Source organism: Marmota monax, unplaced genomic scaffold (genome assembly GCF_021218885.2).
Source record: "Marmota monax isolate L192 unplaced genomic scaffold, Marmota_monax_Labrador192_F-V1.1 WCK01_AAM20220418_F8-fsc00145, whole genome shotgun sequence".
NCBI lineage: Eukaryota > Metazoa > Chordata > Mammalia > Rodentia > Sciuridae > Marmota > Marmota monax.
Genome location: NW_026695201.1, coordinates 5,120,135 through 5,145,823, shown reverse-complemented (window position 1 = coordinate 5,145,823; position 25,689 = coordinate 5,120,135). Strand labels below are relative to the sequence as shown.

The following is a 25,689-nucleotide window of genomic DNA, read 5'->3' as shown; positions in this document are numbered from 1 at the left end:
TGGTGAGAAACTGAAATCTCCTAAATACGTGAGTTAATTTAGAAGCAAATCCTTTAGATGCAGTCTCAATATCAGCCAGCTTTTTGTGGGGAGGGGAGAACTGGGGATTGAACCCGGGATGCTGCACCACTGAGCTACATCCCTAGACCTTGTTTACATTTTGAGACAGGGTCTTGCTAAATTGCCCAGGCTGGCCTTGAATTTGCCTCAGCCTCCTGAGTCACTGGGATTATAGGCATGCACCACCATGTCTGGCTCCAGTCAGCATCTTGATTGCAACCTCAAGAGAGACTTAGAAACCAGGACTATCACCCTGCTAAGCTTCTTGAAATTCAGAAACTGTGTGAAATGTTTGTTTTATAAAACTTCTATGTTTGGGGATAATTTGTTATATAGAAAAATAGATAACTAACATAACACAATCCTTTTTTTAGATAAAGTACAACATTCCTTTTCTAGATGATAATCTTCTAATCTATCTGTTATGCTGTTGTCAGGGAAAGCTTTGAAAATGATATAATTTATGCCACTCCCCTGCTCAAAAATTTTTAGTAGCTCTCTACTATTCATAGGATAAACCAAATTCCATACTGTGTCAAATAAGGACTTTGCAAACCTGCTTCTCCTTGCCTCTTAAGTTTTATCTACACCCTCAATGCCAATGTACATGAATCCTACTTTGATTTCCTAAATAGGCTAAAATCATTTCTCTCTCTAATATTCCTACTTATACTGTTTCCTATACCTAGAATGCCTCATCTACTTGGTCAGTCTTCAAGATTCAGTTCAAATGTCACTCTGTGTGTATGTGTGTGTGTGTTTATTCAATTACATTTTTTTTCTGGAATACAAAGGATAATGCCTGGTTTATACAGATAATATATATTTGATTCATTTCAACAAGTATTTTAGAGCACTTACTATGTACTAGGCACTTATTTTTGTAAGGCATTGGGAGCAACAAAGAAACTTAAGCAAATAAGGTCCTTAACCTTTAGGAGTCTACAATTTAGCAGAGAAGTTACATAATAAACTGATTACAAGTGAAATGAATGTTATAAAAATAAAGGAGTTCAGAGTATTCTGGGCACATGAAATGAGGAAGAGAGTGTAACCTATTCTATGGACTTAGGGAACCCTTCCCTGAATGTTTTTTTCAGTAAGAAACTTTAACCTAAGAATTCAAATCAGCAAACAAAAGGAAGAAAATGTCTTGGTAATAATGTATGTGAAAACATTATGGGCTATATTTGATAACATGATTTAATAGGGAAAAAACCTTGATTTCACCAACAGAAATGTACTACATAGAATCTGGGGAGATTCCATTGTGCTCAGCATTCATCAGTTCTCTTAAGAAATGTGAAAAAGCAGAACCCATTCAGAAGAGAATGATCAGAACCAAATCACCATGAAACCAAATCACAAGAAAAATAACTTCCCCAAACTGGAAGATCTTAGTATGTGAAGACTTAAAAGGTATTCAATGTCACGTGGAAGAAAAATTATATTCATATATAATCCTATGGGTCTATGAGTATAGTAAGGAAGACCGAAAAGGAACAATTTACAATTTGCCAGAGCTATTTAAAGCTGGCAGTCTCTTATCCTTGGAGGTGATTATATCTAATCTGGTTGGCCACTGAGCAAAATGTTGCAGAAGGGAATCCAAACCCTGGAAGCAGGGTCTAGGGATGTGGCTCAGTGGCAGAGCCCTTGCTGGGCATGTGTGAGGCCTTGGGTTCAATCCCTAGCACTGAAGAAAAAAAAAAAAAACCTGGAAGGGATGACTTTATACTAAAGCCTTTTCAATCCTAATATTTTATGGTTTGGATATATGAATATTAATGAATCTTTTTTGTCTTAATCTATACTGAAATGATGCCAAGTAGATCACATTTCCCATAAGGTTCTGTCCTATGTCATAGATTCAGAATGATGGGCTTTAGATATCTTCTAAGAAACCGCTTATATGGTCTTCCTAATCAACTCCTTTCCAAGTAATGATTTTACATTTCACATTTGTCCAGTTACTTAATCTAAATCTTATCTTTAAGGCATGCATTTGTTTCTGCAAAGTCTATAATGAATATAGAGGAAAATATCTTTTTGGACATTTGGTTGAATCCCTCACTTACCCCAGGCTCTCATATCATATCAAAGTTCTCTCTCATGAATATCTAATCAATAATCTATATGTTCAATTTCAATATTATATATTTTAAAAAAACCAAAGAGAAATATTTCTTAGGACTCTCTAACCTTTATTGTAAAAATTCAAAAGGCAGCATACTTCCTAATATGAACAAAAGTTATAATATATTTGACATCTGTGAAATGATGCTTGGCCCATCACCCTGTCCCCAGATTGCAGATGTCTTAAATAACAAAGAAATCATGCAAGTGCTGAAAGAATATGAAACACTTTACAGAAAGTTATGGTCCTATTATGGTTTAGATATGGTGTCCCTGAAAAGCTCGGGTATGAGACAATGCAGGAAAGTTTGGAGGAGAAATGACTGGGTTATAACTTTAATTAGTGAATGAATCCCTGATGGATTAACTGAATGGTAACTGGAGGCAGGTAGAGTGTAGCTGGAGGAAGTGGCTCATTGAGAGAGTGGTTATGGGATATATATTTTGTATCTGGAAAGTAGAGTCAGTCTTTCTCTCTCTTTGCTTCCTGATCAACACTTGAGCTGCTTCCCTTTGCCACACTCTTCTGCCATGAGTCCCAGAGAATGGAGTCTGCTGTTTATGGATTGAGACCTCTGAAACCGTGAGCTCTCAAATAAACCTTTCCTCTTTTACAGTTGTTCTGGTTGGGTCTTTTAGTTGAAGCACTGAAAGAGATGACTAAAATAGGTCCTTAGTGTTTGTAGTTGGTAACACAGCAAAAGAGAATACACAGAGGAGTTGAATCTATGATTTTTAAGCAATTCTTCTGGAAAACAGAAATTTGAGACTATGTGAGATGGTTTCAATATTCTGACAAAGTACAAGGTTCTTTGTACTTTTCCAGTACAAAGAAAAGTCCAATCCAAAAAGTTAATACATATAAAAGAAAAAAATAATTCAGATTTTCAAGTTAGTAGGAGATGCAAACCAACTTTGTTGGCTTAAATAGATGCCAATCTCTAGTTTTTATTTGTGAAAGCTAAACCATCTGTTTGAGTAGAAACAGATTTTTTTTTTTTTCCACTAGGGAGAAAGAGTGAAAATGATCTCACTGAAAGCAAAAGAGACACTGAAGGTCAGTTAGGTACAGTTGGTCAAGGAAGTACTAATATCTTAGAAGGCACAATGCAAGCTGCTGTCATCTAAATCTCTGAGGTCTTAAGAAGGTTCCTATAGATTAGATAATTAATTAGTAAAACAAATACAAAAAGAAACTTTCACAGAAAACATTACCTATGCAGCTATCAATAAACCATCAAAGCAGCAACCATTCCCAGCAAAGTGATAATATTCCAAGTATATAAAGGCAACTCTATCGTTAACCCTGCTTTCACTCACACACACACACACACACACACACACACACACACACACACACTATTTTCAAGTTTACTTCATAGAAAAGAATTCAGAAAAGACTATGTGAATTGGGGAAAACCTAATGGTGTGACAAGAGTTAAAAATGGATACACTGGGCTGGGTGCAGTGGTGCACACCTGTAATCACAGCAGCTCTGGAGAATGAGGCAGAAGTATCACAAGTTCAAAGCCAGCCTCAGCAACTTAGTGAGACCCTCTCTCTAAATAAAACATGTTTAAAAAGGGGGGGGGCTGGGGATGTGGCTCAGAGGTAAGTGCCCATGGGTTCAATCCCTGATACCCCCCAAAAAGATACACTGATGACTTCAACAAATGAAAGGAAGACAGAGGAAATGAGAGAGGCAAGATACAGCTACAGGATGACTATTCCTTTTTTTTTTTGTAAGTCTTTTTAATCCTTTTTAAAATTTGTTCTTTTTTAGTTAAACATGACAGTAGAATGCATTTGGACATATCATATATACATGAAATATAATTTCCCATTTTTGTGGTTGTACATGATGTGGAGTTACACTAATATGTATTCATACACGAACATAGGAGTTATGTCTGATTAATTCCTCTGTCTGTCCTATTCCCATCTCCCCTACCTTGCCTACATTTCCCTTTGTCTGATCCAATGAACTTTTATTCTTCCCTCCCTTCCCCTTATTGTGTGTCAGCATGCACTTATGAGAGAGATCATTCAGCCTTTTATATATGTACCACATTTTCTTTATCCATTCATCTGTTGAATGGCACCTAGGTTGGTTCCACAGCTTAGCTATTGTGAATTGAGCTGCTACAAACACTGATGTGATTTCACAGGATAGCTATTTCATTTGAATAATAAAATGGTAAAAATTTTAGTGAAAATTAAGTAATGTAACCTTGCTTTTCCTCCAGTACTGAGAATTAAACCCAGGGCCTAGCACATGCTAGGCAAGCACTCCACCACTGAGCTATATCCGTAGTCCTACACAGCATTTTTAGGTATGGGATGGTGAGAAGGAGACAGTGATAAATGTGAACAATATAACACACTTAAAGTGATTATCTTCAGGTAGTTTAAGATAATGAGAGGTGACTATAGTTGTGTAGCAGAAGAAAGATTACTAAACTACCTATTCAAATCTAGTGGCCCAAAGAAGTGAGAAAAAATTGTATAGAGGTGATAGGATTTCAGCTGGATCTTCAAGGGAAATACGGTATAGAGGAAAGAGGTCAGACAATCTAGGATACGTACACTGAATGTGCAAAGGCAGCCAGAGTGATCTCTTTAAATATAAATCAGATCACCTTGCTTCCGTACCTTGGACTCTTTAGCATCTCCTTATTATACTAAAAAATTTAAACTCCTCACCATGACCTACAACTCCCTGTGATCTGGCCCCTGCTCATCTCCTCAACCATTTCTTGTATCACTATCCTCTCTTCCTAACCCACTTCTACTCTGGTCTCCCCAATATTCTGATAATTTCTAAAAATAACACGTTCTTTCCTGCCTCAGGCCCTCTGCTTTCTGGTTGCTCCTTCTGCTTGGAATCTCCTACCTGTTGGCTCTTCTCATTTCTTCTTCTCATCCTTCAGGTCTTGGTTTAACTGTTATCTCCTCCTCATCCAATCAAAAGGGGCCTTTCTATTCCTCACTCCTGCCATTATATTTTATCAAGGCACCTTGATTTCACATTATATTTCATCAAGGCTTTGGTCTTTCCTCCAAATTATCACAAGCTGTAATTGTGTTTGGGTTGTTACGGCTTGTTTTCTTCTTCCTTTTTTACTTAAAAGCTCCATGAGGTAGGAAATGTGTACATCTTATTCAATGCTGATATCCTCAGTGATCAGCATAGACTCCCAGTGAATTAAGTATTTTTGAATGAACTAATGAATACAGATTTTAAGAGACAGTGGGTAGAGCAGTCTGAGTTGAGAAGATATCTTGATGCAAGATCAAGGTATTTGGATTTCATCTCATGAATACTGAAGATCTATTGCTGGTTCTTTTTTTTTAATTAGTGCATTATAATTATATATAACAGTGAGATTCATTGTGATATATTTATATATGCATGTAACATAATTTGCTCCATTTCATTCCCCTCCCCACCCCCTCTGGATTCCCTTCTTCTACTCTGATCTTCCTTTATTTATCTTTTTAATTGGTGCATTATGCTTATACATAAAAGTGGGATTCACTGTTATAGATTCTTGTGTGGATTTAGCATAATTTGATCAATTTCACTCCACAGTTTCCTCCTCTTCCCTCTATTCCCCCTTTGATTCCCTTCTCTACTGTTCCCCCATTTACTTTTTTGAGATTTCTCCTTTTTAATTCCTTACTTCTCTCTAGTTTCTATATTTGAGAAAAAAAAAAAACATTCAACCTTTGACTTTCTTGAGAATGACATAATAAGAGCAGTATGTAAGGGCAGTTTTTTTTTTCTTTGGTACTGGGGATTGAACTTGGGGGCACTCAACCACTGAGCCATATCTCCAGGGTCTCACTGAGGTGCTAAGCGCTTTGCCATTGCTGAGGCTGGCTTTGAACTTGTGATCCTCTTGTTTTAGCTTCCTGAGCCACTGGGATTACAGGCATGCACCACCGTGCCTGGCCAGCTTTTCTTTTAATTAATTAATTAACTTTATTTTGAGACAGGGTATTGATAAGTTGCCAAGGCTGACCTCGAATTTGCTGCCCTCCTGCCTTGGTCTTCTGAACAGCTGGGATTACAGACATACGCTGCTGTGCCCACCGATTAAATTTGGTAGCAATATGCAGGCTGAATTATAGAGATTAAGATATAAAAATAAATTAGGCAGACCTGTTAGGACACTACAACAATGTAGAGAGGTTAATCTTACTAATAATGAAGGGGGGAGAGAGGGAGGGAGGGAGGGAGGAAGAAAAGAAGAGAAGAGAAAGAAAAGAAAAAAAAAAAAAAAAAGAAAGAAAGCAAGCCCAGGGAAAATAAGCAAAGAAATGGAGTTCAGCTTTCTTCCTTTTTCCTTCAGGTCCCCACTCCTTATTTCTTGCTGCCCACCCCCATCTCCTTAAACTTTGTGTCTTGCAAAAGTACTGAGGTAATGAATAAGAAGGAATCCAAGACAACAATACAAGGGACAGAAGGGAACACTAGTCTACGGGGGGGAGGGGGTGCTGGTAATATCTAAGAAAAAACAGAATCTGTCATTCAATGACTTAGTGGGGCTGGGGTCATGTGGTTCAGTGGTAGAATGCTTGCCTAGTATGCACGAGGTACTGGGTTTGATCCTCAGCACCACATAAAAATAAAACAAAGATATTGTGTCCACCTAAAACTATTTTTTAAAAAAAGAATTACTTAGTGGTATTCTTTCACAAGAGTCACATTAAAATTTCCCCAATGCTATCTCAAATTCAAGATACTTAAATCTAACACCAGTCCTTCCAATTTTACCCATTTATTTGATGGCAGTACTAGTTTCTTGATATTGAAGTCATGGGATCAACTTTTCATTCTTTCTCCTTCATATACCATCAGCTTCCAAGTAAAATTCCAAGAAATTCTCTCAAAATTTCTTTTAAAACTTTTTTCCTTTCTGTCCATTCCACACTTTAAGATCCTCATCCCCAAATTACTGCAATGTCTCCTAGTTCATCTTCCCCAAATTTATTCTAGTTCATTTATTCCTAGTACATTTTAATGATTAATAGTCTCTCTCTTTCTCTTCAGTACTGGGGCTTGAACCCAGGTGTGCTTTACTACTAAGCTATTTCCCAGTTCTTTTTATTTTTTATTTTGAGACAGAGTCTCACTAAGTTGACCAGGATAGCCTCAAACTTGGTATTCTCCTGCCTCGGTCTCCTGAGTAGCTGGGATTACAACACCATTGTACCCAGCTTAACAGTCTCTTAACAGAATCTTCATTGTGTTATTTTTATGTTTTATAGCTTATAGTCACTTTCTTCATTCATTAGTGACCCAAATTATCTGACTACATCCCATGCAATGCAATAAACATTTACTTCTCTTCCTTTTGCAACACTAATCCTCTCTTTACTGTTTCCTCCCAGACATTTTGCCCAACCCCTATTCAGTTCATCATGGAGTGCTACAGCAAGCAGCAGCCGCTAATTTGTCCACCCAAAATCCATTATTTTCTTACCAAAAGCACTACAGAACTTTTTTCAGTTCTTAGTGTGCTTAGTAAAAATATTACATTTCTGAGCCTACCCTGAAGCGAAGCTTAAACATTTGACACAGTTTATCCTCAATGAGATATAGGAAAGAACTTTGTTATAAAATTTCTGAAAAATGTTTGTTTTCCTGATAGACACTAACTTTCCTCCTTTTACCTACCTGGAACACAAAATTTGATGACTTGATTTGTAGGAGTCATTTTCAGATTGTCTGAGAAAAGCCAAGAGAATTTCAGCAATCTTGTCCTTAGTACTCTTAAGTTCTTAAATCAACAACTGGATTGTTGCAACTGGATTGGTTCATTGTGGTTCTTTGCTGTGGGCTTTTCAATATATTAAATGCCCTTCACTCTTCTTATCTTATACTCGGATTTGAAGATTGCTTTACAGTTGGTCCACTCCAACCTTTATCTTTATTTCAACTTTTTATCACTACCAACTGATGTTAGTCATTAAAATTCTATTATCTACCATATCCTTATAAATTTTCATTATATATTGTAGGTTTGGGGAATTTATAGTACCAGGTACTAACTGATTTTTCTTAGAAAAAATTAATTGGTATAGTGTGTTCGATTTAGAACTTATCTAAATAATCTCTGTTGGTCCAGGTCCATCTGGTATCTTAGCATCAATGGGGTGGGGTGGTAGGTGATCTTCAAAAAGTTCTGAGTATTTAAACCAAATTATACCCAAATTCTAAAGATAATTTGAATTAGACTCTATGATGATCTTGTCAGTAGAAAACAGGGAAGTCAGTCCAAGAGCTCAAAATATAAACTTAGGTCCTTACAAAGGTATTACTTACCAGAATTTGTATAGTAGAAATGTTAATTCTGATTATCTTGTTTGTAGTAATCATTAATAAATAAATATATGTCTGTATTTTGAGAATAAAAATAAACTTTTTTCAGGTGCATAGTGTGATTTTTCTCCTTTCCTCAGTGGAAATTCTCAGTGTGGGAATTTTACTACTATTTTATCTTATATTATTTTCAGTATTGGGGAACGATACACCACTGAAATATATCTAGTCTTTTGTGCCCCCCACACCTATTGAATTAGGAAGTTTAATACATTTACATTTTTTATTTGTTGTTTTTGGTTATATATGACAGTAGAGTCTATTTTGACATAATATATAAACATAGAATATACCTTATTCTAATTAGGATCCCAGTCGTGTGGATGTACACGATGTTGAGATTCACTGTGGTGTCAGATTCATTCCACTGTCTTTCCTGTTCCTATCTCCCCTCCCTTCCCTTCATTCCCCTTTGTCTAATCCACTGAATTTCTATTCTCTCCCCACCCCCACTCCTTGTAGTGTTAGCATCCAGGTATCAGAGTCCATTCAACCCTTTTTTGGGGATTGGCTTATTTTACTTTACATGATAGTCTCTAGATCCTTCCATTTTACCCATAAATGTCATAAAGTCATTCTTCTTTATGGTTGGATAATATTACATTGTGTATATACACAGTCCTTTTTATTTTCTATTTTGAGAAAGGGTCTCACTAAGTTGCTGAGGCTGGTGATACTTTTGCCTCGGCCTCTTGAGTTACTGAGATTACTGGTATGTGTCAACAGACTAGATTTACTACTGGTTTTAGTAATGAGTCAAAAGTCTGAAAATTATGATTATTATTTTTTTAATATTTTATTTTTTAGTTTTAGGTGGACACAATATCTTTATTTTTATGCGGTGCTGAGAATTGAACCAGGTGCCTCACGCATGCCAGGCGAGCACGCTACCACTTGAGCCACATCCCCAGCCCAGACAATTATGATTATGTATTTAAAAGTTAGAGCATGGTTAAAAGAGAAGACTCAATTCACTCAGTCTTTTTGGATGTAACTATGAAATGGAATGAAAAATGAAAGGCTAAAATTTTTTAAGAAAAAAAAGAAAAACTGCAGGTCTCTAAATAGAAATAAACTTATATGAGTAAAAGGATACCAATCTTAGTCTGCTAGGCAACTAGCCTATTGGGCAGAACAAATAGGACAGTTCCCAAATACATTTGCTTTGGGATAGCCACTTCTACAAAACTGTAATCATAAAAAGCAGTTGTATCAACATTCTCTTATTATTAAAACCAACACATTTATTCAGTTGGTTTCTTTCCTGCCCCGCTATTCTGGGCTTTCCAACTTAAAATGTGTTTCATGTGCTGCACTGGCACTGGCATTTGCATACCATTGCTAGTAGAATCTCCTAGATCTTCCTTATATGGAAACTACTTTGAGATTAAGTATAATTACAGTTTAGTCTGGTACTTATTTGTTCATCTGCTAGGACTGTTAATAATAACATGTTAGAACAAGGGTAACAGGATTGTTCATTTTTATTATTCACATACCACACTAACTGTTACATGGCATACAGAGGGAAGGAGAAGAGTAAAAGCAAATCAAAAACACACATAGTCAAATGATGAAATATATCTGCTGATATCAGGTTCATTCCCTGATGAAAATGTATACAAAGTAGCTACCATTAAAAAATTAAAATCAAGGGGGAAAAGTTCTGGGAAATGATACTGGCCAAATTATATTGTTATATTGTATGTGCATACAAATATGTAACAACAAATCCCATCATTATGTACAACTATAATGCACCAATAAAAAATGTGGAAATAAATAAACCCAAAAGTTTCTTCTGTGTTGTTTCTTGGTCAGTTATTTATCAAGAGTGAAAGATGGAAAAGGAGCAGTTTTACCACAGCAAAATGGAAATAATCTAAAAGCAGGAAATGTTGATTTAAAGTACTAGAAGCAGAACTTCCAGATCCTTTTTTTAAAAAAACAGTAACAGCTTTTAATTCATCATCCATTTCTCTGGCTAAGCAAGCAATCATGTTTTAAAATCCTTTTAAAAATATACATAGCATTTTATTTCAATAATCTTTAGCATGAATACTTTACCAAAGAAAGGCTTTCTTTCTTTGCAGTTTCATTAACCTGTTTTCAACTCTCTTGCAAAAGAAAGACATTTAAATAATTAATAAAAATGAAGAGCAAAAATATTACAAAAATAAAACTGACAGAAGGAGACCCTCAGAGTTATACAAAAGTACATACAAGAGGAAGTGAGGGGAAAGGGAAAAATAATACAAGGGGGACAAATGAATGTCAGTAGAGGGGGCAGAGAGAGAAGAGGGGAGGGGAGGGGAGGGGAGGGGGGATAGTAGAGGATAGGAAAGGCAGCAGAACACAACAGACACTAGTATGGCAATATGTAAATCAATGGATGTGTAACTGATGTGATTCTGCAATCTGTACATGGGGTAAAAATGGGAGCTCATAACCCACTTGAATCAAAGTGTGAAATATGATATATCAAGAACTACGTAATGTTTTGAACAGCCAACAATAAAAAATTTTAAAAAAATTGTTTTTTGAGACAAAAAAAAAAAACCTGACAGATCACAGAGTGATGCGACTGGTAATATCTAAATGTCATTAATTTTATGCCCATTTCCTACTCCCTTTTGCGAATTCTAAAACTTTTTTCCACAGTTCAAAATTACAAAGTACAATCATCATACACTGAGTTTAAGACCAAACATTGACCTGGAAATGTAATTTACTTTGCTGAAACTGGAAAATCAAATTACTCTTCCCAAATATACTGCCATCCAGTGTACTACATAAACCAGGTGCTCTATAAATTTTGACTTTGTGTCTCTACTTTTTGCCTTTTTCCATCCTCTCTAAAATTCTACAGGTTCTATTAAGAGAGAAAAAGGGATCACCAATAATTCATTATTATTTCCAAGGTATATGTAACTTCTAGATTCAGAAAAGACATAAAATATATTTTATTCAACTTTCTTAAACCCTTATATTGCTCAGATGAAAAATTCTGCTGTTAGGAATAGCCTCACAAGTCTCTGCTCTTTCAATATATAGGTACCTTATATCTTCAGATTATAATTAATAAATTATATAGCTTATCAAATTTATTTGTCTCACAATTCAAAGAAATCTATCTCTGGATCTTGAAGGGTTCTATAGGATTAAAATTTCCCGTGGGTCAAGCTTTTAACATGTTTGTAGAACAGTTGTTAAAAATAAAGTTAATAATTTCAATTCATTCTTTCTTGTGAACTTTAAATATCAATTAATGTGTTATAAAAGTGGCATAGTACACATTTTAATTATTTTACATTTCTAAATGATATAACTGTGCTTGCCAAATATTACTAAGCACAAAAAATTAAATCTTTCAAATGACCTCAAAGTAATGATTAAATAAAATTTACCTTACTTAACTTAGTCTTTCATTCAACAAGCACATGTTTGTCAAATTCCAAACACTGTATTATATTGTATTATACTGCTCCTAATGAGTGCATATAATAAATATGTCAAAGGGATAAAGTGGTATAAATATCTACCTGAAATTTTAGGGTTCCAAATATTTTCAAAACTTGCATTTCCATCTTTAATACTAAAACAACAACATAATATCTAATCAGACGACATTTTACAGGATGTATTTAAGTTCTGGTTCTGCTATGTACTGGCTGTGTACATGGCTTGAGGCTTAATATCTCTGCTATAAAATGAAGACAATACTTAGCTGGCAGGTGAGTATTACAGGAGTTAACACAGATTACAGCTCCTCGAGATCTTGCAATGTGACCTATGCCAGACACTGTTCTAGATGCTGAGGATATGGTGATAAGGGGCAAACATAACAAATAAAATTCCTGTTCTCTCTGAGGAGGAGAAACTGGCTAAGCTGACTGAGGAGAAATATGAGGGCAACTAGACAAACCATGGTATCATGAAAGCCTAAAAAAATTGGAAGTGCTTCAGTAAAGAAGGGAATGTAAAAAAAATATATACAAGAGGGAACTGACTGGAAAGGGGAATGAGGGGACTTTTCGAAGTAATAAAAATATTTATATTGTGACTGAAGTGGTGATTTTACAATGATTTACATTTGCCAAAACTCACTAAATGATACACACAAAACTGGTAGGTTTTATTATAAATACACCATTCCTCAATAAGTCCAGTTTTTTAAAATGTAAATGTCATGAAAGAGATAAATGAATGTAATGTATGATCTTTGGCTCTTGAATGATAAAAAAGCTTTATATATTGTGTGTGTATATGGTGTGTGTGTATGTATGTTATAATCATTTTATTGTAGTTATGTAAGAGAATGTCCTTTTTGTACAAGACATATTTAGGGATAAAGAGTTAGGAGATCAGCTACTTTCAAGGTTTAAAACAATGTGAGTGTAGATTTTAAAAAATGTGAGTGTAGATAGAGATAAAGCAAATGTAGAAAAATGTGAACAACTGGTGAAAACTAAGCAATGTGTCTCAGCATATTAACTGTACTCATCTTTAAACTTTTCTATAGATTTGAAATTTTTCAAGATAAGAACTTGGGGGACTAAAAAAAAACAATAGGCGTCTTTGTCAAATATTGTTGAGAAGTTGAGTATGAGAATGGAGCTGTGCCTTTTACTGGTCACTGATGACTGTTTTAATAGAGCATTTCAATTTCAATTCAATTTCATTTCCCCTATGGAAGGGGAAAAATCTTGATAAAGAGTAAACAGAAGTGAGAATTAGAGATAAATAATGAAGTGGAGGAAGTGAGTACAAGTAACTCTTTCAAAAATTTTCCCATGAAGAGTAGTGGAGAAATAGGATGTGGAGTCAAGGAGTCTCCTAAGGTAATATTAAGACATTTAATATGTTGATGGGAATGATCCAGAAGAGAAAAAGAAATTGATCTTCTAGAAGAAAAAGGGTATAAATGCAGGGGCAGTCTCGAAACTGTGAGAAGTGCTAAGATTTAGGGCCCAAAAAGGAAGGAGTCACTTTACATGAGGCAATGATGATGACAATGACAATGGTGGTACCACAGCAGCTCACCCAAAAAATAGGTACTATTTAAAGAACTTTAATTCTCATACCAACACTAAAAGGAAGATATTACTAATATTTCCTTTTATAGATGGATGCTGAAATATAGAAAAGTTAATTTATTTGCCTAACAATACATATTTGGTAAGCAGAAAAGCCAGGATTTAGACCCCAAAGGAGAGATTTTTTTTTCTTTCAGTGAAATTAGAGGCAAAGTAAAGTTTGTGTGTGTAGATACAGGTAGGCTGGCAGTAGTGAAAAAATGACATAGCTCTTGCATAATGACATTTTCTCCAAGAAGCTTTTGGTGGGTTCATCAGCTGAGGGGAGGAGGAAGAAAGGATGTTGGAGATTAGAGAAGAAAAGGTGAGAAAATCGTGCTTCAGGGAGGAGAAGAGTAAATTTAGTAGCAATGAATAGCAGTATTGAATTTGAAGTGAATCTGCTTGTCCTGATTGGATGATACTTTCCAGTTATTTTTAGCTGACTGAGAGCAGGCATAAAAAGAATAGATGGGTTTAACTAGGGTGGTGGTGGTGAGGGGTTTCCGGGCAAGTGGCATCTATGAAGATAGGAGGCAGGAAGTAAGAGGAGTCTGCAAGAGGGCTGATAGTAAGAAACCATGGAATCTAGGCTAGGAAATCATGAGGAATGCATGAACATTAATGATGTGAAAGACAGAAAATGTGGTCAGGTCAAAGGACTAGAGATTTGTGAGGAAAGAAAATAGTTGGAATGTAGATATTAAAGTAAGAGAGTAAGTAACCATCAAAGAGTAGGATGTGTGAGAAGATCCCAGAGGGAGTTTGGCTTCAGAAAAGGGTCCCGATACAAGTGTTTTGGAAAATATATGTGTATCTGTAAGTATTCTAAAGTTGATCATAAATGACTCATGGCTTTGATATTAACTATTATTTTCAATAACTACTCTTCCTCCTACCAAAAACAAGAATTGTCACAGAAAAAAAAAAAAGCATGTTATTATTTCCATTAAGGAACATGGCTAAACTGGGACAAAACCACATCTAAGTTTAACCCTTTGTTTCTTGTTCCAATGTTGTCTCATCATTCATTCATTAAAACTGCTATATGAAAGAACCCATTCAAAATGTGTAATTCGATGTAGCTGAGAGTCATAAAACCCAATGAAATTTAGCTCAAAGTCAATGTGACTATGAAATAAAATTATCAGCAAAGCTAACAACAACAACAACCCTAGATTGTGAAAAACAAATTGAAATTATGATGTACATGAAGAAAACTGTGTAGAAAACATTTCTAGTAACTGCTTGCATTCTGCATAATTAACACATTTCCATGAAAACACTTGTTTTTAAAGGAGGAGAGGAAGATAAGTAAAACACTGTTAGAATTCCAGTATTGCAACATCAGAGTAATTTTGTTTTGTTTTTTAAGTGAATTTGTTAGACACAAAGATCACACATTTCTGTGATAATAATGATGATAAGGTCTAGATTATAACCATGTGAATGGGAGGTTGAGGTGGCAGAGCATAAAAGACTATCAAAGAAGGCTAGAGCACTGGATGAAACTGTTATGTGATGTTCAAGTTACACAAAGAGATGTCAAAAGCAGTGGTGAAGAGTCATCAGTGAAGGTCGGGTAGGTGACACCAATGAAAAGGCTTAAAAAAAAAAAAACCCTGATATTATATACTTGAAAGATGTTAGGGGAACTGAAGGAGAAAGAAAGAAAAATAATTTGGAGGCTATAGTGGATAACAAGGATCCACCTTTCTCCCCATGGGCTCTGAGGTACATGAGGTAGGGAAAGAAAATCAGGTTCCAATTTGGGAAGTATCCTTAGAGCAAAAAGGTGAAGGGACTGTTCTGAGAAGAAGCTGAGGATGTGAACTTGGTGTGTTCACAATCAAGCTTTCTTAAATTTGAATCTCAATTTTCCTAATAGTTTACTATATCTTAAAAAGAAAAAATATTAAAAAATTTATTTACAAAGAATCTGGAACAGATTAAAAAGGAAATAATCCTCTAATGACTTTATTTTCCAAATCCATGAAAAACTCATCTTCAAAAGTTAGTCTCCTAGCCAAGATAAAAAGAATCCAGCATATTATTGTTTTTGGCTTAATATAAATGGACAGCTATTATAAAACAAAACCAGGCATTCTCTTGCATAAGAATTCAATATCAGAGGAATAAAATTAAGTGAATTCTGCTTTGATGAAATTTAGAAAATAGCCTCTCTGAGCACAAGCTGAACAAAGTTAACTCTTATAGTTCAAGCACAGAAACAGATACCTATGGGATGTAAATAAATAGATTTCCTAAGTATAATCTTTGGAGTATAGATACAGAAATTTTGGAATATATAGTCCTTCTTCAAGTAAAAATATGATTATTCCATGAATAACTTTAGAGGTATGGCATTACTGAAAAAGAGATGTTTGTCCTAATATCATAGTTTTTTTCCCCTTAAATTTCTTCTGAATATTTTTAAGACTCTGTAAATGTCAAAACTTTTTTATGCTTTAACAGAAAAACTGTATTTTATGTCCATAGGTTGCCTTCTAAATATTTCTACTAAGCGGTCTGTATGTAGCTCATGAAATTATATAGTCCTTTAGGGTCTTAAATATACAAAAAAAATCTGTTCTATAAAGACAAAATTTTATGAAATTTACCTAGAATCTCCTGTCAAAATCCAGTGGTTTGTTTTATAGTGGTATATGATGGTTTAATCATGATCATTAATCAGAAATGTCAGCTGATTCAACTGCAGGTTAGTTCTGTCTTCCTCATAGACTATCAGATTCTAATCACTAGACAGAAAATTTACTAGTAGTTTTATTATGCCAGATAAATGGACAAATGGATTTGAGAAAGGCCAACTCTTCTATTTCAATAAGCCTAATATGATGTGTCAGAGCAAATTGTCAATAATATACTGTGCTCATTTATTACACACAGCTGGAAGCAAATTATTTCTCTTCTTCATGAAGAACCCAGCTGGAAGTAATCTCTCCTTCACCACAGTTCTTTAGTACTTTGTATATTACTTACAGGAATTTCTCTTTGGAGGACAATGATTTTTGTTCTTGTTTTATTTTCCTTCTAGATTAAAGCAAGTAAACTACACCTTGACATTTTTTCAATAGCCTCAAAGTATCATAGCATTATTTGTATTCTGTTTCATACCCAGTACTCATAGAACAAAATGCCATAGTGACGCTATCAATATCAAACTCATCAATATTACGGATTACACATAAATAGGCTTTTGTTATTTGATCTAGAATCATGTCAACATTTAGGTAAAACAGAAAACTGTTTTGAATTCTAAAAACTTAATTACAAAATCACTGTCAGAACACAACAGGGACTTTTCTGAGCTACATCTCCAGCCCTACCCCTTTTCTTTTTGAGACAGGGTCTCACTAAGTTGCTGACCTTAAGCTTTTGATCCTGATGCCTCAGCCTCCTAAATCACAGACATGAGCCACTGCACCTGGCAACAAGGACTTCTTATACTGCAGGTATGACTAGAAAGGTTCCCAACAGAAAGCAGTCAAATGCTGTTTCCCAATTTTGTAAATAAAAGAGAACTATTTTTTTCTTTAAAAATATAGGAACAATGGAATTTAAAAATAACATTTTGTGAAAAACATGGGAAAATGTTTAAAAAATAATGCATGGAGTTATACTTGCCCAACTGAACACTTCAAATGTCTTTCCATTAATCCAGAGAATCTTGGTTAAGCACAGGAATTTCATGTTGTTTATAAACTGAAATTTCAACTTACCATTTATGTTTATTGCTGGTAATACAATTGACATTTTTGGTCTTGTGGTCTTGTTATGGGTGGTAGCTGGTAACAGTAGGTGATCCTAAAATTAACAAAGAATAATTTGTTATATATAACAACTGGCTCAGCACTAGAACAGGCCAAATTTAGGCTTTCTATGAAGTTGACATTTCATTGGGATCATGAAAATGAGTTTTTATTTGGACCTGGCTTAAAGGTAATTAAGATCATTCATTAATTAATACAATACACATTTACTGAGTATGTACATTACCAGGGGTTATGCAGAATTTGGGGAATACTCATGGGTGCTGATAATACATATGCTTCAGTATATTATAAAGAGTGTCATTTAAGCAGTCAGGAAAGGGAGTTTTAATTCTAATTCCACCACTGAATAGCTGTAAGATCTGGACAAAATATATATATATATTTATCTCCTTTCTGGGTCTCACTTTCCAGTCCTGTAAAATGATGAGGGTTAGACTAAATAATATTACACAATACTAAATTGTGTACCCACTAAACAGTCATTTTCAAACTCCATTTTAAAAGAGAAATTTTCCTCTAAAATATTATCCAAAATTACTAATATGTAAAAGAGAAGTTCTGCTTAAAGCAGGGAAAGGGCCTAGTACCTTTCTTGCTTAGTCTTGCCCCTTTGAAGTGGCCAGGACATTAGATATTTATTTGTGACAGGCATATGCTAAAGATGATGTATAGTTCTTACCCTTAAAAAGCATATAGCTTAGTAGAAGAGTTTAAAGAATCATAAATATGTGTCTAGCACAATTATATAGCTCTAACTATAACACAGCCAAACTTCAAAAATACCACAGAGTTACAGTAACAGAAACTGCATGGTACAGGCATAAAAACAGACATGTAGACCAATGGAACAAAATAGAAGACACAAAGACAAACCCATTTATTTACAGTCATCTAATCCTTGACAGAGGTGCCAAAAACATACACTGGAGAAAAGATAGCCTTTTTGACAACTGGGCCTAGGAAAACTGGTTATTCATATGTAGAAGAATGAGACTAAATGCTTATCTCTCACCCTGCATGGAACTCAACTCAAAACAGATCAAAAACCTAGGAACTAGACCAGAAACTTCGAAACTCCTAGAAGACAACATGAGGTCAACACTCCAACACACAGGCACAGGAAACATCTTTCTTAACTGGACCCCTCAAATTCAGGAAACAATGCCAAGAATTAATAAATGGGATGGTATAAATTAAAAAGCTTCTGCACAAAAAGGAAAGGATTAATATGAAGAGAATCTACAAAATGGGATAAAATTTTTGCTAGCTACTCTTCTTACAGAGGATTAATATCCAAAATATATAAAGAACTAAAAAAAAAACCTTAACACCAAGAAATATATTGCTAAGTGAAGTTAGCCAATTCCAAAAAACCAAATGCCAAATGTTTTCTTTGATATAAGGAAGCTGATTCATAGTGGGATAGGGAGTGGGAGCATGGGAGGAATACACGAACACTAGATAGGGAAGAGGGGTGGGAGGGGAAGGGAGGGGGCATAGGGCAATTAATGATGGTTGAATGTGATGATCATTATTATCCAAAGTACATGTATGAAGACACGAATTGGTGTGAGTATATTATGTATACAACCAGAGATATGAAAAATTAAGCTCTATATATGTAATAAGAATTATAATGCATTCTGCTATTATATATAAATATAAAAAAAGAAAGAAAAAAAACTTAACACCAAAAACAAACAAACAAACAAACAAACAAAACCCCAAATAACCCAATTAATAAATGGGCAAATTAACTCAACAAATACTTCTCAAAGAAAAATACAAATGGCCAACAAATATGTGAAAAAATGTTCAACAATTTTAGCAATTAGGGAAATACAAATCAAAACTACACTGAAATTTCACCTTATTCCAGTTAGATTGGCAGTCATCAAGAATACAAACAATGATGTATGTATGAGTTTGTCAGGATGAATCCAACTATTATGTATAAACATAAAGGTCTAATTAAAAAAAGAATACAGGCTCATCGGAAGATGGCGGCGAGGGGAGTGCATTGCCCCCGTGTGCCGCGTCACTCTGCGGGAGAATGACGAGTCAGGACGGCTATCTTGTTAGGAATTTCCAGCAAAAGTGGGGTGCTCCGGAATCTGGAGGAAGGATTTCCATCGCACGAGAATCAGCTATGGGGGCTCAAACGCGAGATATTTGTCCGCACGGAGGGTCACCCTGCTTGTTCGGCAAATCGCCCCGCGGCTAGAGTCTGCGGTGCGCGCTGGGAAACGAGGAGATAGCGACGCAGGGATACAGCGCTGCAGTTACTGTGGGCTTCTGCCAGCTGTGCAAGCACCGTACTCAGTGCTGAATTCTGGGTTTGAGACGGGGGAAGGAAGCGGTCCAATTCGGTTCTCAACACCGGTCAGACCACAGAGGAGGCCAGCGGCCACCATCTTGGAGAGCTGACGTCACCATCCCTGTTTTCGACTGATCGCAGCTCATTCATCCATAGAACGGGTAATTTCAGGCTGCCATTCACCTGCGGCTTGCAGACAAATTACTCAGGCTCAGTGCTAAATAGCCTGCAGAAACAGCTTCTTGGAGCCTGCTCTTATCAGCATGCACCGAGCACGGAGCGGCCGAGTTCCGGCTCCCGGAACTGCTCTGGCCCAGGGCTAAGGAGCCCGCGGAAACTGCTTCTCGGTCCGGGTCCTGCTGAGTACTGTGGAGGTAAATACCAACCGAGCCTTCGTGGGCAGTGGCAACGGGACTGAGACGGGGCTTGTCAACGGAACTGAGACGGGGCTTGTGAGGGCCGGTCAGGACTCACCCGTTGCTTTGGTCACCCGGCAAAGGGAACGAAATGCTGCCATTCGCATGGGATACCAACATGGCAGAGATCTGATGTCATCAGAAAGCCGCGGAGGAGAGAACTTCATCAATACCAGCGGCGACAGAAACAGTTGGTCTCCTGATAGGGAGGGTGAGTCACAAACACCCGAGTCTTTCTCGCTTTGTCGTCAAGCCAGAGGGGAGGAGCGGGGCCGCCGCCCGCGCCCGGAGCAGGCCCAGTGGCTCGCCAGCATGGTGGTCGTGTGACCCCAATTGGAGTGGGGGCGGAGCGGAGCCACCAGCGCCCGCAAGGTGGGCAGTCCTTCGACCGACCGGCAGAACAGGCCCAGTGGTCCGCGGGCGTGGTAGGAGGGGCAGGGCAGAGCCGCCGCCCGCGCCTGCAAGGTAGGCAGACCTGCAACAGACCGGCAGATCAGGCCCAGCGGCCTGCCAGCGTGGTACACACGTCACCCCAACTGGAGTAGGGGCAGAGCAGAGCCTTCGCCCGCGCCCGGATCAGGCCAGTGGCCTGCTGGTGTGGTGGTCACGTGACCCCAATTGGAGTGGGGGCGGAGCAGAGCCGCCACCCGTGCCTGAAAGGTGGGCAGACCTGCGACCGACCAGCGGAACAGGCCCAGTGGCCTGCTGGTGCGACAGACAAGTCACCCCATTTTGAGTAGGGGCAGAGCAGAGCCGCCGCCCGCGCCTGCAAGGTAGGCAGACCTGCAACCGACTGGTGGAACAGGCCCAGCGGCCAGCCGGGGTGGTAGGCACGTCACCCCAATTGGAGTAGGAGCAGAGCAGAGCCTTCGCCTGCGCCTGGAACAGGCCCAGCGGTCCGCGGGTGTGGTAGACAAGTCACACCAATTGGAGGGGGGGGGCAGAGCAGAGCCGCCACCCGCGCCTGCAGGGTAGGCAGACCTGCAACCGACCGGCGGATCAGGCCCGGTGGCCTGCCGGCGTGGTACACAAGTCACCCCAATTGGAGTAGGGGCAGAGCAGAGCTACCGCCCGCGACCGGAACAGGCCCAGTGACCTGCCGGCGTGGTAGGCATGACACCCCAATTGGAGTAGGGGCAGAGCAGAGCTGCCACCCATGCCCAAAAGGTAGGCAGACCTGCGACCGACCAGCGGAACAGGCCCAGCGGCCAGCCGGGGTGGTAGGCACGTCACCCCAGTTGGAGTAGGAGCAGAGCAGAGCCTTCACCCGCGCCCGGAACAGGCCCAGCGGTCCGCGGGTGTGGTAGACAAGTCACACCAATTGGAGGAGGGGCAGAGCAGAGCCACCACCCGCACCTGCAAGGTAGGCAGACCGCCGCCCGACCCTGCAAGGGAGACTTTTCAACTATACAAGAGCAATATAAATATATACGGGGAAAAATTTTCAAAAACACAACAGTTTCAACAAGCAGAAAGAAACGCAAGCAGTATGAAAAGACAAGGAAAGAAAGGACCACAAGCAATGCAGGTCAACTCAACTTTAGAAGAGGTAACAGATGCAGCAGATGGAACGTCAGATAAAGAGTTCAGGATATACATGCTTCAGATGATCTGGAGTATCAAGGAAGACATTAGACAGCAAAATCAGACAATGAAAGATCACTTCGACAATGAATTACACAAACAAATCCAGGAAGCAAAAGATCAACTATACAGGGAGATAGAGGTTATAAAAAACAAACAAACAGAAATCCTAGAAATGCAGGAAGCAATAAACCAACTTAAAAACTCAATTGAGAATACTACAAGCAGAGTAGAACACTTAGAAGATAGAACAAAAGACAATGAAGACAAAGTATTTCAACTTGAAGAGAACATAGACAGCTCAGCAAGACTGTTAAGAAACCATGAGCAGAACATCCAAGAAATATGGGATAACATAAAGAGACCAAACTTAAGAGTCATTGGGATACAGGAAGGTATAGAGCTCCAAACCAAAGGAATGAGCAATCTATTCAATGAAATAATACGAGAAAAATTCCCAGACTTGAAGAATGAGACAGAATCCCAAATCCTAGAAGCCTACAGGACGCCGAATGTGCAAAATCATAAGAGATCCACACCTAGACACATTATAATGAAGATGCCCAACATACAGAATAAGGAGAGAATTTTAAAAGCTACAAGAGAAAGGAAGCAGATTACATTTAGGGGTAAGCCAATCAGGATAACAGGTGATCTTTCAACAGACTCTGAAAGCTAGAAGATCCTGGAACAACATATTTCAAACACTGAAAGAAAATGGGTTCCAACCAAGAATTGTGGATCCAGCGAAATTAAGCTTCAGGATGGAAGATGAAATTAAAACCTTCCACGATAAACAAAAGTTAAAAGAATTTGCAGCTAGAAAACCATCTCTTCAAAACATCCTCAGCAAAACATTACAGGAGGAGGAAATGGAAAATAACAATGAAAACCAACAGTGGGAGGTAGGACAGTAAAGGGGGGAAAATAATCAAAGAGGAAAACAAACCATGTTTAGTAACATAAATAAACAAATATGGCTGGAAGAACAACCCATATCTCAATAATAACCCTAAATGTTAATGGCTGAAACTCACCAATTAAGAGACACAGGCTAGTAGAATGGATCACAAAACAAGACCCAACAATATGCTGCCTACAGGAGACGCATTTGATAGGAAAAGACATACATAGGCTGAAGGTGAAAGGTTGGGAAAAATCATATCACTCATATGGACTTCGGAAATAAGCAGGAGTGTCCATACTCGTATCAAATAAAATAGATTTCAAGCCAAAGTCCGCTGAGAGCCATGGCCGAGTCTGTATGGCCCCTGGCATTTTGCCAACAGTATTGATTGACAGGCGAGGCATTACTATCCGCCCCTGCCGCAACTTATGAGTTCTTGCACTATTTTGGAGTTCTCGTGGGGATTTCCGGGGATTCCCCGAGAGTTCCCATTGGTTGGGGAAGTGCAGGAGGAGGGATTTCCGGGAGAGAAATTTCTGGCTGGGGGTTCCTGGACGAGCCGTGTGGCGTTTAGGAGGATTCCCCGGGAGCTGTGTGAAGTGTTTTCCTGCAGTTCAAAAATAAAGTTTGTTCCTGCTTCAGTGGCTCGTGATTTGTGCCCAGCCAGACTGCGGCAAAGGTTAATCAAAAGGGATAAAGAGGGACACTACATACTGCTTAAGGGAACCATACACCAACAAGACATAACAATCATAAATATATATGCCCCAAACAATGGTGCAGCTATGTTCGTCAAACAAACTCTTCTCAAGTTCAAGAGTCTAATAGACCACCATACAATAATCATGGGAGACTTCAACACACCTCTCTCGCCACTGGACAGATCTTCCAAACAAAAGTTGAATAAGGAAACTATAGAACTCAATAACACAATTAATAACCTAGACTTAATTGACATATATAGAATGTACCACCCAACATCAAGCAGTTACACTTTTTTCTCAGCAGCACATGGATCCTTCTCAAAAATAGATCATATATTATGTCACAGGGCAACTCTTAGACAATATAAAGGAGTAGAGATAATACCATGCATCTTATCTGATCATAATGGAATGAAACTGAAAATCAACTATAAAAGAAGGAAGGAAAAAGCATACATCACTTGGAGAATGAACAATAGGTTACTGAATGATCAATGGGTTATAGAAGACATCAAGGAGGAAATTAAAAAATTCTTAGAGATAAATGAAAACACAGACACAACATATCGGAATCTATGGGACACACTGAAAGCAGTTCTAAGAGGAAAGTTCATTGCTTGGAGTTCATTCCTTAAAAAAAGAAAAAAAACAACAAATAAATGATCTCATACTTCATCTCAAAATCCTAGAAAAAGAAGAGCAAAACAAAAGCAAAAGAAGTAGAAGGCAAGAAATAATTAAAATCAGAGCTGAAATTAATGAAATCGAAACAAAAGAAACAATTGAAAAAATTGACAAAACTAACAGTTGGTTCTTTGAAAAAATAAATAAAATCGACAGACCCTTAGCCATGCTAGCGAAGAGGAGAGAGAACTCAAATTACTAGCATATGGGATGAAAAAGGCAATATCACAATAGACAATTCAGAAATACAGAAGATAATCAAAAATTATTTTGAATCCTTATACTCCAATAAATTAGAAGATAGTGAAGGCATCGATAAATTTCTGAAGTCATATGATCTGCCCAGATTGAGTCAGGAGGATATAGACAACCTAAACAGACCAATATCAATTGAGGAAATAGAAGAAACCATCAAAAGACTACCAACTAAGAAAAGCCCAGGGCCGGATGGGTATACAGCAGAGTTTTACAAAACCTTTAAAGAGGAACTAATACCAATACTTTCAAGCTACTTCAGGAAATAGAAAAAGAAGGAGAACTTCCAAATTCATTCTACGAGGCCAACATCACCCTGATACCTAAACCAGACAAAGACACTTCAAAGAAAGAAAACTACAGACCAATATCTCTAATGAACCTTGACGCAAAAATCCTCAATAAAATTCTGGCGAATCGGATACAAAAACATATCAAAAAATTGTGCACCATGATCAAGTAGGATTCATCCTTGGGATGCAAGGCTGGTTCAATATACGGAAATCAATAAATGTTATTCACCACATCAATAGACTTAAAAATAAGAACCATATGATCATCTCGATAGATGCGGAAAAAGCATTCGACAAAGTACAGCATCCCTTTATGTTCAAAACTCTAGAAAAACTAGGGATAACGGGAACATACCTCAATATTGTAAAAGCAATCTATGCTAAGCCTCAGGCTAACATCATTCTGAATGGAGAAAAATTGAAGGCATTCCCTCTAAAATCTGGAACAAGACAGGGATGCCCTCTCTCTCCACTTCTGTTCAACATAGTTCTCGAAACACTGACCAGAGCAATTAGACAGACGAAAGAAATTAAAGGCATAAAAATAGGAAAAGAAGAACTTAAATTATCACTATTTGCAGATGACATGATTCTATACCTAGCAGACCCAAAAGGGTCTACAAAGAAACTATTAGAGCTAACAAATGAATTCAGCAAAGTGGCAGGATATAAAATCAACACGCATAAATCAAAGGCATTCCTGTATATCAGCGACAAATCCTCCGAAATGGAAATGAGGACAACCACTCCATTCACAATATCCTCAAAAAAAAATAAATAAATAAAATACCTGGGAATCAACCTAACAAAAGAGGTGAAAGACTTATACAATGAAAACTACAGAACCCTAAAGAGAGAAATAGAAGATCTTAGAAGATGGAAAAATATACCCTGTTCATGGATAGGCAGAACTAACATCATCAAAATGGCGATATTACCAAAAGTTCTCTATAGGTTTAATGCAATGCCAATCAAAATCCCAAGGGCATTTCTTGTAGAAATAGAGAAAGCAATCATGAAATTCATATGGAAAAATAAAAGACCCAGAATAGCAAAAACAATGCTAAGCAGGAAGT

General features: G+C 37.5%; 1 protein-coding gene across 2 annotated transcripts in view; it reads right to left on the bottom strand.

Annotated features, from left to right (window-relative positions):
• Positions 1–25,689, bottom strand: part of Atf6 (activating transcription factor 6) — a 238,101-nt gene that overhangs the window by 41,829 nt on the left and 170,583 nt on the right. For both annotated transcript variants that reach the window (XM_046428915.2, XM_046428916.2), the window contains exon 15: positions 17,400–17,484. In XM_046428915.2, the coding sequence (XP_046284871.1) occupies positions 17,400–17,484 (85 nt within the window). The remainder of the gene's footprint in view (positions 1–17,399; positions 17,485–25,689) is intronic.